General features: G+C 33.5%; 1 protein-coding gene and 1 long non-coding RNA gene across 2 annotated transcripts in view; both read left to right on the top strand.

Moving 5' to 3' along the window:
* Positions 1–12,334, top strand: part of LOC105320735 (MAM domain-containing glycosylphosphatidylinositol anchor protein 1) — a 38,393-nt gene extending 26,059 nt beyond the window's left edge. The window contains exon 6 of the mRNA XM_066081245.1: positions 12,010–12,334. Coding sequence (XP_065937317.1) covers positions 12,010–12,096 — 87 coding nt within the window. The 3' untranslated portion in view covers positions 12,097–12,334. The remainder of the gene's footprint in view (positions 1–12,009) is intronic.
* On the top strand, positions 1,485–3,964 carry LOC136274439 (uncharacterized). The gene is made up of 3 exons (XR_010712771.1): positions 1,485–1,823; positions 2,195–2,261; positions 3,896–3,964. It is a non-coding gene; the product is annotated as an uncharacterized lncRNA (long non-coding RNA).
* Positions 12,335–16,158: the final 3,824 nt, after the last annotated feature.

The raw sequence follows: 16,158 nt of genomic DNA on the forward strand, positions 1-16,158 counted from the left end.
GTGTGTTATTACAAGGAATAAATGGTAAAAATTCGTAAAATATATAATAATTGTATAGTGTTGTGGTGGAGGAGAAGTGATGAAATACACCACAATTCGGTAGCATCAATTAATGGTGATTCAACGTTATTAATGTATCATTTTTACCACGTCCTCTGCAAACTGCAGTAGCGTGATGACGGGGGCGATCTGGTCCTCCATCGCCAGCAGACGACTACACTCAATCTTTCTGTCGCATATAAATATCTAGTTTAAATCGCAATGCTTACTTTGTTTTCAGGCACGTAACATCGGGGGGGGGCAGGGGGACCCTCCAGCTGGAACTGGGAGGAAGTCATGTGTTTACGACAGGAAGCCAGGTCAGACCGAAGGAACTATTTTATTTAATTTCATCTAAAGCAAAACATTTTACTAGTTTACAAGACAAACAAAAATTATTTTGGATTTTAAACTGTGAAGAACTAGATATATTAAACTCTTTTAGTAAATTTTTACAAAAGGCATTGCCTTAATTTGTATTTTTTAGTCAAATATTGGTTTTTTAACTTTTCAATCATTTGATAAACTATTTCAAATTTATATGTACATTTGTATTTTGACATATTTATGTATGGTGTTTAACATAAATATATAGAAGACACTGTATTGAATGAATAGAAACATACATAAATATCCTAATCAAATGTTCATGTCTGTCCTAGCTCTTTCAATCACCCAACTCTTTCCCTCTTGTATACATGTATGTTTATTGAATGTTTTATGTGTACATTGGATGTTGTATGTACAGTCTTCATGTTGCCCCTTGAGGGCCCTTAATTGGTTAATAAAGAAATTGAAATTGAAATTGAAATCGTAGTGTTAACCCCCCCCCCCCCTCCCTCCCCCTGAAAATTCAAACTTAGAAAGAAATCCATAGTAAAATTACCGAAAATAGGCCTCGGTACCTCCCTGGCTAACAAAATTATTTTAGACACCCCCCCCCCCCTAAAATGTTCCTGGATCAGCGCATTGATACGTAAAATGCATCATTAGCAAGTCTAAGGTTTTTCTTTGATCAACAAAAAACTAATACGCTGAATAATATCAATGAAACATAACATTCAGTGGGTTAGTAGGATTTTTTCTTACTAGATTTTAATCGCATATGGCGACATAGAAAGTTAAGATTGAATTAGTGGACGAAACAAACCGACTCTCTCTCTCTCTCTCTCTCTCTCTCTCTCTCTCTCTCTCTCTCTCTCATTGATTTATTCTTCTTAAAGCTTGCTATTTAGTTGTATTATTTTATCAGGTATATTGCAAACTTAGACTGGTAAATCTAAATAGAAAAAAAAAACTTAAACGCATTGACTTCGTTACAAATCAATGATACGTCCCAGGGCCTAGAACATGCAATTGAAAAGCTTCTTTCAATTATTTTACTATTTTGATTAAATTTGTTTAAACTAACCCTCTCAGCACTATTATTAGTATTAAAATTTTTTAAAGAGAAATATTTTCGATTCAATTTTGAGATCATTCATGGAAATACATTCAGAATAAGGAGGAGACAAAATCGAGAAATTGAAGCAGGTGCGCTTAACACCTACCAAAATGCGAACTCGGATTTGGAATATCGTAGCTCTAAAGCTACTTGTGGCAGTTTCTGTGAGCAAAGCCGAAACCTGTGAAAGCCTGCTATACGAGTCGGATGTCCCCCTCGCCTTCGATATCCGCGCCTATGAGACCATTACGACGTTCCCGGGGTCACTGATGGGGACCTGTTCAGACAGGTGTCTGAGGGACCCTTCGTGTCTGGCCGTGGAGATCTGCGAGTCACGCGGGTATCAAATATATTTTATACTATTTGTATTTGACAGTTCGATACGTTGAAAATTTGAAGAAGAAAAAATTAGATGAAAGGCTAAAGGTTTTATTTCAAATAGTTTATTCAAACTGCCTTTTTTTAACTTTGAAAATAATTTTAATTGAAAAGATTTGGGTGGTGTTGATGTTAATGGTTTCTTCAAATATGAGTGTAGAACAAGAATACTTGTGTAAATATTAATAAGTTAAATGGTAAAATTATGATGTGTAGCATTTTACTGAAGACAAAGCTCTAATGAATTTAACCAACCAATTCCTGAAAAACTGAAATAAATTGATAAAAATATTATTCGAGTTGTAAAATCATGTTCTATTCCTGTTTGCTAAGGAACTGAACACGACTTGTGGTGCGTTGGAGTTCTACGACAGAGAGACGGCGCAATGTGTTCAGCAAGGTAATACTATTCTATGGGGCTGCATTTACATGTAATTGTTTCAGATGGTGAAGGTTGTTACAATGAGTTATTATAAAAATGTTACTGTATACAGGGTTATTTTCGCCCCGTGTAATTTTCGCCCTTCTACACTTTCAAAAAGTTTTGCCTCGTCTTGAATTCGACCAGACACAGTTACGTTTTAAGAGAGATAATTTGAAACATAGGAATATGTCCAGTCTTATATGCGCCTGCTGATTAAGAGGGCAAAATGGGTAAAATAACTCAGAAGCGAAAATTTCCATGTATACAGTATTTGTTTACTTGTGATAGCGTTTATTAACTTACTGCCTAGATGCCAGTTACAAGTCAAGCCAACTGCTCACCTGATTTTTAAATATTTTGATACCTTTGTCAAAGTCGGTACACATGTATATTTAATATTTAGCAAGGGGTGGGGGGGGGTCCGTCTGACAATGGCTGCACATAATATGATCAATTCAATTTAATTTAATTTATTTTACTCAAACATGAGGTACATATTTATAAATATTTACAAAATAGATATAGAGTCAGAGGTACATGCACATAAATCAAAAAATATAGACGATGATTTAGATATTAATTAATAATCTGTGTTCTACATTTAATCTGAACATCAAATGAGGTTTTTTAAAAAATGTCACAAATTCTCTTTCTTTTAGCAGTATTGCCTTGTCAATAAAATCTGCTTAATGAAATAATTTAAAGTTGCATCGATATGTGCTTTATAATTGGTCTATCAACTAAAGCATTTTAAAGGGTCATGCCAAATATTTCAAACTTTTTAACAAGAGTATTTCTAATCAATGCTTGACAAAGCTTTGAATGCTTTTGTCAGTTTAATGCTTGGTATGTCATGTTTCAAATTGACCGCCAGATAAAATATGTGTGTCACTTTGTATCGACTGGCTTTCGTTTGTTGCTATTTTTTTATTTTGCAAAATGATTGTCATAGAACTTTTTTTCATTTATTTATAAATCATTTACAAAAAATTCATATTTCGATAATTAAACAAAAACTACAAGAACGCTCCTTTTAAAATGAATTGCCACTTCAGTCGCACTTTTGAAACGCCGTTCTGTTTCTTGGGTTTTTTTTCCTCTTTTTTTGGACATGCTGCTTGATAAAGATAATTTGCATGGTGTTACAATATTCTTAACGTTTTATTTACCTCTTCATCCTTGTTACGGTTTCAGTATAATTTTTAGAGTTTCTAAACTAATATCAACAAAACTAATAGAGGTCAGCCTGACATAAATTAAAGTTTATCGTGTTGGTCTTGTACGGAAGCGTATCAATGCAAGAATAACATTTTTATTTATTTATTTTTTTATTTATTTTTTATCTATTTATTTATTAGTTTATTTATTTATATATTTATTTATTTCTTCCACATATTTTAAAAGTGTCAATGTGGCACTGACACGTTTCCGTTTGTCATGATTTGTGGACACAAAATTAAATTCATAAATTTACATTTATACACATGACAAATATTATTCAGCCAGCACCTTAGAGGCAGGAAAGATAATTGTAGTAGTCGTTACAAATATATCCTATAGCTTCAAATTGGTTTGAAAAAAAATTATCTAAACAGATAACTATCTTTCAGACGTATGTAACTTTGAGTTGACCACGGAACCAACCTGTTTCCTGACGGAGACCACTGGTGACATTTTCGACTGGACGAGAAGATCGGTATGTTTATTGTCACAGACTATCAACTGGATCAGTACATGATTTTCCTATGTAGTTCATGCAGCGATTCTTTAAAATGGCATATATATTGTATGTGGTTAATAAACTGTCGAAGAAATATGAACAGTTAAACAAAATATCATTTTACATAAAGAAAATCTTTTAAATTCCTTTCGAAAGGTATTTTAAACGAAGATAACGATTGTTTTTATTAATTGTGTAAAATTTAAACCGATTTGGCGGTTTTGTAATCGGTACTATCGTTATTAACAATTACTTCCCTACTGATTTTCACATGGTTACATGCGTATAACAGGGATCCACATCATCTGTGTCAACTGGACCGCCCTCAGCCAAGGTTGGGAGTTACTATAAATACACAGAAACCTCCTCCCCACGACTCACCGGGGACACGGCCTGGCTGGTCAGCAACAGAGTGTTCGAGGGTAAGACCCAAAGATTTACTATCGCCAATAGATTAAAGGAATGACCGGTAGACGAAGTATCGCCCATAGATTACATGTAAAAATAGTAAGTTAAGTATCGCCAAAAGATTACAGGTATACCCTATAGTAGATTAAATATCGCCAATAGATTACAGTCTGACCGACAGATTATAGAACCATTTAAAAAATACCTTGGACTTTAAGCAGGATGTAGCTATCTATTTCTTGCGTCAAAACAAGTTAAAAATGACGCAGTTTCAAACGAAATTTGCACCAATTGCGTAGTCTTAGCTCAAAAGCCAGACAAATCTTATTGATTTTAAAGAGCCATGGCTGAGTGGCCAGCAATTATATAGACAGACCTGTGTCACATTGTTGTTTTAACACAACTGCCCAAAGTCCAAGCTCTTGTTAAAATGGTCCTCTGTCGCTAATAGCATACAGGTATGACCGTTAGATGATATATCTGTTTACCGGTATTTCGTATCAAACCAATATACTGTGCAGTAGTACATCTAGCAGAACTATAGATATATTGATAAGTAATGGATAAAGAACGACCTATAGGTTTAGAGATTACAGTTAATAGTTTTTAAAAAAGCACATGTAAGAATTACCCTCTTTACTTATAGTCTTTATTTCTATTTTTGAAATGACGATTCTAATTTAACAACATAATTATAAGTTAACGCTTGTAATTTTGAATTTCAGACAAGACATATTGCCTTTCCATGTATTATCATATGTATGGCTCAACGCAAGGAACTCTTAAAATTCAAACCATAAACGGAAGTGACCCACCAGTGACGCATTAGACAGTTCCCAATGCAACAACACTATGGTAAATAAACAATGGTCCTTAATAGCGTGTAAATTTAATCTGTGATAGCCTACTATCCTTGAGAATGTGTACATGTAATCTGTAAAAACAACCAGGCCTTGGCTGCTTATAAATGTAATAGGTAATACCCTAAAGTTCTCGATTTCGTGTACATGCCATCTGCAATAATCTTCATGATTTGGTTTCTTGTACATGTAGTTGGTATGACTCTACAGTCACACACACACATGTAATCTGTAATAACCTACAGTCTTTTGGTAACATAAAAATGTAATCTCAAATACCATACAGTTTTTTGTTACATTGATCTGTAATAACCTAACCAGTCCCTGATTACATTTAATCTGTAATAACATAGACTGTCCTTGGTCACATGTTATCTGTCTTATCCTGCCTAAATATCAAGCTGTTCAATCAATATACCTCACTTGTTTTACAGCAAAAATAATGTAAACAATTGCAGTCCTTGGTTACATGTAATCTGTAGTATGAGTTAGTAATTGAAGCAATATATCATATATCCTAGTGCCTGTAATACAGCAATAATGATGCAAACAAACACAATCTAGATTACATGTAATATGTAACACATTGCCTAGGTGTTAAAATACAGTATCACCGAGGTACATGTATATAGTCAAATAAAGTTCTTGGTTGCATATATATATATATTATATATTTATATATAATATGCAATTTTTCTGATAAAAATCTAGGTATATAGCAACAATAGAAGTCCCTGGAAACAAGATATTTATTAAAACCAACCAAATAATGCTATAATATAACACTGAAAGCAACAGGGAAAAACAATTACCAAAGTTTCTATCAACTTCTCGGTTACTTTTATATAACCCTACCTCATTTTCGTGGTTACAAATCTATTGTACTAATTCGTAGTATACATGTACAGCTTGAACATCGCATTTAATACTCCAAACATGTAATAGGTAACCTATAGATAGAAATCATCACTATCCATCAAAAGATCTTGAGATTGGACAGATCAAGCTTATAACTGACGATTCTAATTAAAAAACATGTTGGTGTTGATTAAGAGACGAAAAGCCGAATGCCTCGATCAAAGAACATAATAAACAAAATATTGAAGCTTTTATTAATCGCATTGAATCTGTTTTTTATTTGTAGCGTTTTAAAGTAAAACAAAATCAACGCGAAATTTTAGTGGTGGGGTGGGTTGGGGTATATTTTTATACCCGCACTTTCTAAAGAAAGTTCGGGTATATTGTTGTTACCCTGTTCCGTCCGTCCGTCCGTCCGTCCGTCCGTCCGTCCGTCCGTCTGTCACATTTTACTTTCTCAAACTGCTCTTACATCTTATAAACCAGCAAACTGAACTCTTGGAGTTTGATTTGGGGTATCATGTTGTTTTGTAAAAAGGTTTTAAAAATTCTCTGTTAGTCCTGGGGGTCAAATAATTGGTAAAAAATGACGTTTTTTCACAAAAAACCTTCTTCCTCGAACTCCTCCTACATTTTCAACAGTAGACAAATCATCTTTTGGAATATGTTTTAGGGTATCCTATAGATGCGCAATAAGGTTTCGGAATTTTCAATTTTGTCCTGGGGGTCATTTAATGGCTGAAAAATGACGTTTTTTTACAAAAAAACTGGTTTCAAAAACGTCACTTTTTTTTGGCAGTAGCCAAATGATCTTCTAGAATATGATTGGGGTGTCATTTTGAAAAGTGATCAGGTTCCAGAATTTTTTTTTTTATTAAGGGGATCAGTGGGCAACAAAAAATGACGTTTTTTGGCCAAAAAAATATGGTTCCCAGAACTCCTCTTACAACTTTTGGAGTAGCTACGTCATCTCTTGGGATATAATTGGGGCTGTCCTATAGATGTGCAATAAGGTTTTAAAAATTTAAATTTCATCCAGGGAGTCAAATAGTAGCAGAAAATTGACGTTTATTACTAAAAAACAAAACATTGATCCAAGAGCTCCTCTTATGATTTAATGGATAGACAATCATATCTTGGGATATGATAGGGACTGTTATATAGATGTGCAGTAAGGTTTTAAAAATTTAAATTTCATCCAGGGAGTCAAAAAGTAGCAGAAAATTGACGTTTATCACTTAAAAAAAACATAGATCCTAGAAATCCTTTTATGATTTAATGGATAGACACATCATATCTTGGGATATGATAGGAACTGTTCCATAGATGTGCATTACGGTTTTGAAAAATTAAATTTAACCCTGAGGCCCATTACCTACTGGTACATACCTTTTGATGCCCTTTATGGATCAAGAATATATATGGTTTAGGGGTGGGGATCTCAACCGTTTTCGAGATATTCGTGCACTTCCTGTTCAAGGAGGGTCATGACCACCCCCAGGGCCCATGACCTACATACCGTTTGATGCCCCTTGACACAAGGAACAAGAATATATATGGTTTAAGGGTGGGGATCTCAACTGTTTTGAAGATATTAAGGGACTTGCTGTTTGAGGGGGTCAGGACCACCCACAGGGCCCATGACCTACATAACATTTGATGCCCCTTGACATCAGAAACATGAATATATATGGTTTAGGGGTCATGATTATAACAGTTTCTGAGATATATAGTAATTTCAAATTCCTGGGGGGTGGGGATGACCCCAGGGGTCAGATCTAATAAACCCTATATATTGCCAGTAACAGCCAATATATGATTATGAAAACCCTATATTATTATCTTTGTCCGTTTTCAAGTTACCATTTACATGTACAATAGAGTCTACGATTCTTCCTACAAGGTTCAATGTTAGACCCCACACCCTTTTGACACCCCCCTCCCCCGAAAAGTGGTTGTCTAACCCAAAATGAGAAAAATCAAACCAGGGTGCACAACTAGATATGCAGGCCTATCAAATCCTAGAGTTTTGTACAATTCTGTTCAGCCATCTCTAAGAAACAAGTTCAGAGCAGGAAAGAAGAAAAAGAAGATGAAGAATAATAATACATGTATTAAGAACCGTACAAAAACAATAAGTCTTCAAATTTCATTCGGGAAACTTAATAATAAAGATTAAATAGAGATAGGATCATCAAACATCAATAATTTAAAGATAATTGACAATTTCTGATTCTAAGGGGGTCAGGATGACCCCTTAGGGTCATGACTTACATGCCATAATGATCTGATGCGCCTGCATGACCTAACAAGGAATAATATCTTTGGATTAAGGTGGGGATGGTTTTTATGATATTTAATTATATCAGGAAGAGCATTTGGGATCATGACCTACATACCATCTTAAATGCCTTGAACAAAGAAACAATAATATAATATGTACATGATATATGATCGATCAATTTAAGAACACAGATATAGATCAATCATCTGTTTTGTAATACTTCCTATGTATATATACATGTATATGTATTAGTTTTTGTTTTGTTCTATACTATTCATGTTCATGACTCTACTATGGCTTAGTCTTATTTTAAATTACATTAAAAAATTGTCAAATATATGACTTGGAACCCCCACTCCCAAACAAACTCAAATATAAACTGTTCTCCCCCCCCCCCCCCCCCCCCCCCCCCCTCCCTTGTCGAATGATCTATCAAAATCAAAATATAATTTGGGTGTCTAAAAACTTACATAAACTGGTAAAAAATGTTATTCTTAAAAAAATTATATTACACCTTGCATAATTGACAAATGATCTATTGAGTTATGATCAGAGGTCATATTTCTACCTTGGGATCAATAAGTAGTATTCATTGACAAGTTAAAATTAATAACAATAAATTATTCAAATTATAAATGTTTATATCCACAGTCACCCCCCCCCCCCCCCACCCCCCAATCTAATCTGGTTAAAAAGATTCAGTCTTCTTAATACATTCTTACATGTGTACAGAAGCACATTTTAAATCATTTCTTGATTGCTTTTTCTCTTGTGATTAACATTTTGGATTAACAAAATGTTATATGCATCACTTCCATGTGTATTAATCGCCTATTTGGGGCAATTGTAAAGTTTCTAAAACAAAGCAGTGACATATCATTAGGCTAGGAATTCCCCGGCACATGGATCAAACACTACTGTATAACATATGAATAAGATAAAATACATTATTATGGGGGTTGGGGGGTTAAAGACAACACCTGGGGGTCATTAATGTACTTTACACCATTTGATGCATCATGCATGCATAATGACATTAGAAGATATTTTGTATTTTCCTGTTTCGTGGGGTCAGAACAGTCCCATAAGGTCATGACCTACATTGTATTTGATGCATTATAATACATTAGGAAAGAAATACTCCTTCCTTCCTATTATAACTCATATAAAAATGATAAGTGTCTACACCTACTTACATGTAATACACAAATTTAATAAGAAATTGTTTATACAGGGTCAATATGGGGTCAACTCAATAGTGCATGATCATGCAGTCTGACAAATGAAAAAAATAACTTTTCCAACTAAAATGACAGAAACTTTACAAATGCGATAGGATAGGTAACGATGATAAGCTTATTTAAATATTAAAAGATGATGATACAGTATATGCTGTCAAAGGGAGATCACATTTAGAAAGTGAAAGTAGAACTTATATATGCATGCTGGCATCTCATTATATTGCGCTACTGCTACTACATGTATTATGCTTACCTAAATTGGTCAACATCATAATGATAATCCAATTAAAACACAATAATGAATTCCTTTAACTGATCTTAACTAGGGGCCTAATCCTTTTCTGCATACGGAAAACACAGACATGTATGTATGGGTGTTGCTAAAACGCGGAACGAAAAGCGGAACGGAAAGCGGAACGGAATGGAAAATAGCATCACGTTTATCGCTTAAAAAGGATATAGACTGGCCAGAAACGATTTACTTTGTATCTTTTATTTATATCTAATGAATGATTATCAACATGTTGTTATCTTATTAATATTCATATGAATGTCTATCAATTATAGCATTGTATTCATTCGGCTTTAGTTGAGTACGAAACGGAAAAATCAAATGTATACATTTTTATATTTCAAATATGATGATGTACATGTATATACTTACATCAAAATTGAATTGTCGGTGTTCTAGACGATCTTTTATCATACAGACGATGCAGTATCATTGAGATGGAAGAAAAAAACCGTAGGACTGACGACATTAAAAATTAAAATACAGAAAACATTAAAATATACCCGGTAATTTGTGAAACTAGTAATTTGTGAAACTAGTATTTTTAGCAATGCAATTTTGTTTACGTTTGCATTACTAAGCACTGTAAGCAGTTGTTTATTCCGGCAGCTATAAACATATGATCCGAATAGAGAGCTCTAGACGTTGCCTAATTTGATTTTAAGATTATATATTGGGACTATAGTATGTCGATCCCAAAACATTCATGCAGCACATTTGGACGATTTATAATGGAAAATGTTGACATCTTTTCTCCATTTGGAAGTCACTCAGAAGACCTTGCACAATTTTTCAACACTATAATCCGGGATTGTTGAAATGCAAAACCCCGTAGATTTCTTTGTTTTTAGAGAGAGGACGTTTTAAAGAAAGAATAATGAGAATGTGTAATGCTTCTAAAAGAGAATCGCTTAAACCCTGAGGTATATATAAATATACAGCAAAAAGTGAATCGAAGATATTTTGGGACAGAATATAGTGGTCAATTCATGTACTGTTAATTTTGAGGTAATACATATTCTTGAATAAATAATCTAATATTGCTAATCTTTCAAAAACAAATATAAAAAGGTACATAAAGTATATCGTTTTAGCATGATTAACAAATCTATGAGGTAAATAACATTAGATAAGATTTTCCGTTTTCCCTTCCGTTCCGCTTTCCGTTCCGTTTTCCGTTCCGCGTTTTAGCAACACCCATGTATGTATACACGTGAACCCATCTAATCGAAGAGCTGGGTAAAACTAGTACCCGCTAATGAGACATGCAGACCTGTGTTGTGTACGTAACTTCAGACAAAGATCATTCATTTGTAACATGCATGTATTTTTATGACCTATTCTTCAAATCCACTTGCACTATTTTATTAGGTAAATAACAGCTTTAAGGTGGTGCAGGACACCTGCATATTGTGATGTACATGTATACTTTCTATTGAGATAAACAATAAAGTATATCAAATATTGATTAAATAGTTACCCCCCAAATAATGTTACCTAACATTGAAGCGCAATGGGTTTGAGCGTTTACATGTCTGTAAGAGCATTGGGGTCCAAGGTGTATTTTTGGTACTTTTACAATTGATATAGATGAATTTTCATGGGGGGGGGGGTCTGGACCCCTCACTCCCACCCCTTCTCTATTTAAATCTGTGCACACGATGATGTTCATGTAGGCACACAGAAGCAAATCTAAAACCGGCAACCGCCACGGGGAGGGGGCATAATTTAATTTTCAATTTTGTTTGTAATAATTATATAGACCATTATACTTTCTATGACATAAAATGTTAAGATTATTGATTAACTGAAAATTCAATGCAAACAGTTCTACCCCATATTGCACATAAAGTGCTGCTCATGTCACGATGTGTATTATCACATGAAAATTATAAATTTTAATTGTATTACCGGAGCTTGCATATAGCCTTCATTTTTAAATAAACTGGTACAAAACAGTGTTATTTAGGGGCAAACACATGGTGCGGGTATTACTGTCAAATGACAGCATCTAGTTAAATTTTACTTTTAATTCATTAAGTTAGTTAAATCCATTTTCAGATAAGGTTTGAAGGCATCAGGGGGACCAACTACTACAGCGACATGTCCATCGACTACGTCGTGCTGTGGCCGTTCGCCTGTCCGTAGGTGGCGAGGAACTAACGCTATCTGCCATCAAGAAAAATAACTCTTTTGGGTTTTTGTGATAGAATCTATCTGATTGACAATGACAGTATTTTGCTGATATTTACTCGACAATTGTGTGCTTTTCTTTCTTTCGATCTGTTGAATTTTCTTTGTCTCGTGTAATTCTACTTCATCTAAAGAGACTTTTATGCACATGTTTTATCTTTTTAAAATCTTATGTATTGATATGGATTATTATTATGTTGTGTGACTGAGTTTGTCTATGTAACATATCTCATATCACTTAAATGATATTGAATAACGAATGTTTTTTTTAATTCTGAAAATATGTACTCCATGAAGGTACTTGTGGATATATAAGTAATACGAAAAAAAAGGGGAATTCTAAATTGTAAAAATAAAGGGCCAAACCCTTTTTAAAAAAGATTTAATCATGGAACAGTGAAAATAGGGTGTGTGTCTTAGATATGATGTCCAAAAAAAAGTTTTTACATGTTCTTTAATATATTGTCAATGATACAAGAACTATTGTACAGGTGAGCGATGTGGCCCATGGGTCTTTTTTATGTATAGAAGGTCATCTCTCAATCTATGACAAAAGCATAGAACATTAGACCCACTTTATAAAAGAAAGGGCAATGAATAAATGAAAAATAATTTATTTTTTTTGGGGGGGGGGGGGTCTGTTACATACGCCAGATTCAATCAACAAATCCTAAGTATTGAACATATTTATGGGTTACAAATCGATGTTATGTTAAATATTCAGTTTAGAATATTTTTATAAAACGTTCAATTGTTGAGGTAAAAAATGATATTTTTGGCTCTCCTAAAGCGAAGGTTCAAGTGAGTTTTTCTGATCGTCTGTTGTCCGTCGTCAGTCCGTCTGTCCGTCCATCTGTCTCTAAACTTTTCACATTTTGACGTCTTCTCCGGAACCACTTGGCCAAAATTATATAGCTAAACTTTGTACAAAGCTTTCTTATGGTAAGTAAATTCTAAATTGTAAAAATAAAGGGCCAAACCCTTTTTAAAAAAGATTTAATTATGGAACAGTGAAAATAGGGTGTGTGTCTTAAAAAATCTTCTTCTCAAGAACCACTGAACTAGAAATGCTAATATTTACACAATGGCTTGTATATATAGTGAAGATTCTAAATTGTTAAAATCATGTTTAACATGAAAATATATAGGAAAAATGTTTAAAAGTCTTCTATCAAGAACTTCAAAGCTACAGTTAGTGAGATTACTATACAATCAACCTAAGATAGTGTAGATTCTAAATTGTTAAAACTGTTACCCCTTGATCAATATTAGGCCCCTAAGAGGGTTTAACGTAGAAATATATAGAGGAAAAAGTTGAAAAATCTTCATCTTAAGAAAATAAATGCTACAATTAGTGAGATTAATATGCATCCTCAAATAATGTAGATTCTAAATTGTAAATATTGTGACCCCAAAACCAAAAATGGGGCTTTAAAAGGGGTTCAAATTTTAACATAGAAATATTAAGATAAATGTTTTAAAATCTTGTCTCCAAGAACTACAAGGCTACAGTTAGTGATATTACTATACAATCATCCAAAGATAGTGTAGATTCGAATTTGTTAAAACCGTGGCCACCAAATCAATACTGGTATACATAGAGGGGTTCAAAGTTTTACATAGAAATATATAAGGAAAATGTTAAAAAATCTTTATCTCAAGAACTAAAATGCTACCATTAGTGAAATTGATATGCAAACATCCTCAAATAATGTAGATTCTAAATTGATAAAACAGTGACCCCAGGTCCAATACTGGGGCACCAAGAGGGGTTCAAAATTTAACATAGAAATATATAAGGAAAATGTTTGAAATTCTTCTTTTCAAGAACTACACTGCTGTAATTAGTGAGAACACTTTGCAACCATCTTCAAATACTGCAGTTTCTAAATTGTTAATATTGTGATCCCCAGAACAATACTGGGGCCCCAGAAGGGGTTTAAAGTTTAACATAGAAATAAATAAAGAAAATGTTTGAAAATCTTCTTCTTAAGAACTTAATGCTACAGTTTGTGAAATTACTATGCAGGCATCACCAAATTATGTACACAATTTTTTTTATCTTTAAAACGTTGAGGCCTAGGACAATAAGACTGGCCAGTTGACCAGTTGATGCATCAGAGATCTTAAGATATCTTAGATATGATGTCCAAAAAAAAGTTTTTACATGTTCTTTAATATATTGTCAATGATACAAGAACTATTGTACAGGTGAGCGATGTGGCCCATGGGTCTTTTTTATGTATAGAAGGTCATCTCTCAATCTATGACAAAAGCATGGAACATTAGACCCACTTTATAAAAGAAAAGGCAATGAATAAATGAAAAATGATTTTTTTTGGGGGGGGGGGGGGGGGGGGGGTCTGTTACATACGCCAGATTCAATCAACAAATCCTAAGTATTGAACATATTTATGGGTTACAAATCGATGTTATGTTAAATGTTCAGTTTAGAATAATTTTGATAAAAATTATCAGTTTTTTTTTATATTTTAATTTTTCAGTATATTATCCTTTCTTATGTAAACATTTTACACGCCTTACACACCCATTTTCTTATAATTGATCACTGACATTTTAAAGACATTCACTATGTATGGATATGATAATGATAAGCAAACAAAGCTTATAGAATGGATTTAAAGCAAACACATGTGGTAGATTTTTTTTTTTGTAGATAATATACATTTTTGAACAACAGCAAACATTTTGCAGTTCATTTTACATGTGAGACTTTCACTTCCCTAAAGTAAAACAAGCTTTAGAGTCAGGACATAAAGGCCGTGTGTTGACACTAAGTATACAGCCCGTGCACCCTTTAGTTATGTGCTGCCTAAAAATAGATTGAAAAACCTAGTTCTATTTTTGGTTCTAACAAGGAAGTTTATACCCAGCCCGCCCTTTCTGTCGCTGGCCGAGAGTAGTCAGAATGTCAAACAGCTGGCCGACGTGTAAAAAAACCGGCTCTATAAAAATGAAAGGGATACTCAATACCGATTAATCATTTGTTATCAAAAAAGGATAAAAATATCTGTAGCAGAGGATAACAGGTCGAACCAGGTAGACGTCATTTATTATATGCCTATATAAATGAAAATGATGACTATGTAAGCGATTCTTTTATAATGCAAGATTAAACGTCAAATTTACAATGCTTGATTTTTTTATTATTTATTTTTATTTAATCTAACTCATACCATCAAGTCAGATTGATTTTGGGTTTTGGTTTCGGTTTCGATTTCAAATAAGATATTAACATATATATACACCCGATTTGTTTATCTATCGTTTTCATACAATACATTATGTTTGAAGTGAAAATGGGCACTTAATGTTCATTATTCTACATTATTAACCTGTAATTGGAAATCAAAATTAGGTCAAAGTTTGAGTCGAACATGCATTAATCAAATGTTGGATTACAAAACATTAAGGCTTTATAATCCTTTGTGCGCATGCCCAATAGCAAATGGTAATCAACAAAACCTTTACGTTATCTTACCGAGTCAAGGGTTTCTGATCCGCTCCGCTCTTATGAAATATTTGACAAAACAGACAAAACATATGCAGGTGAACGATTGCACAATCTATATTTTGTCCAAAGATATCGTCGATTTACATTTTACTTAATTACTCAATATTTGTAAATACCTCAGGGTTCAAACGATGTTCATTCAAAAGTTAAAACTTTTTTTCCGTGTATTGAGAGCTGATAAACTAGAGGAGGTGTTTCAAATGAGGAATACATATATAAGGAAATATCAAGGCTTGTTTTTATTATTTTACAATTAAAGGTCTCATCTGCACATGTCATGATATTATAGCAGAGGATAAGACCGAGTCGGTGGGATCTCTATTCTAAATTGATAAAACAGTGACCCCAGGTCCAATACTGGGGCACCAAGAGGGGTTCAAAATTTAACATAGAAATATATAAGGAAAATGTTTGAAATTCTTCTTTTCAAGAACTACACTGCTGTAATTAGTGAGAACACTTTGCAACCATCTTCAAATACT

Source organism: Magallana gigas, chromosome 4 (assembly GCF_963853765.1).
Source record: "Magallana gigas chromosome 4, xbMagGiga1.1, whole genome shotgun sequence".
Classification (NCBI taxonomy): domain Eukaryota; kingdom Metazoa; phylum Mollusca; class Bivalvia; order Ostreida; family Ostreidae; genus Magallana; species Magallana gigas.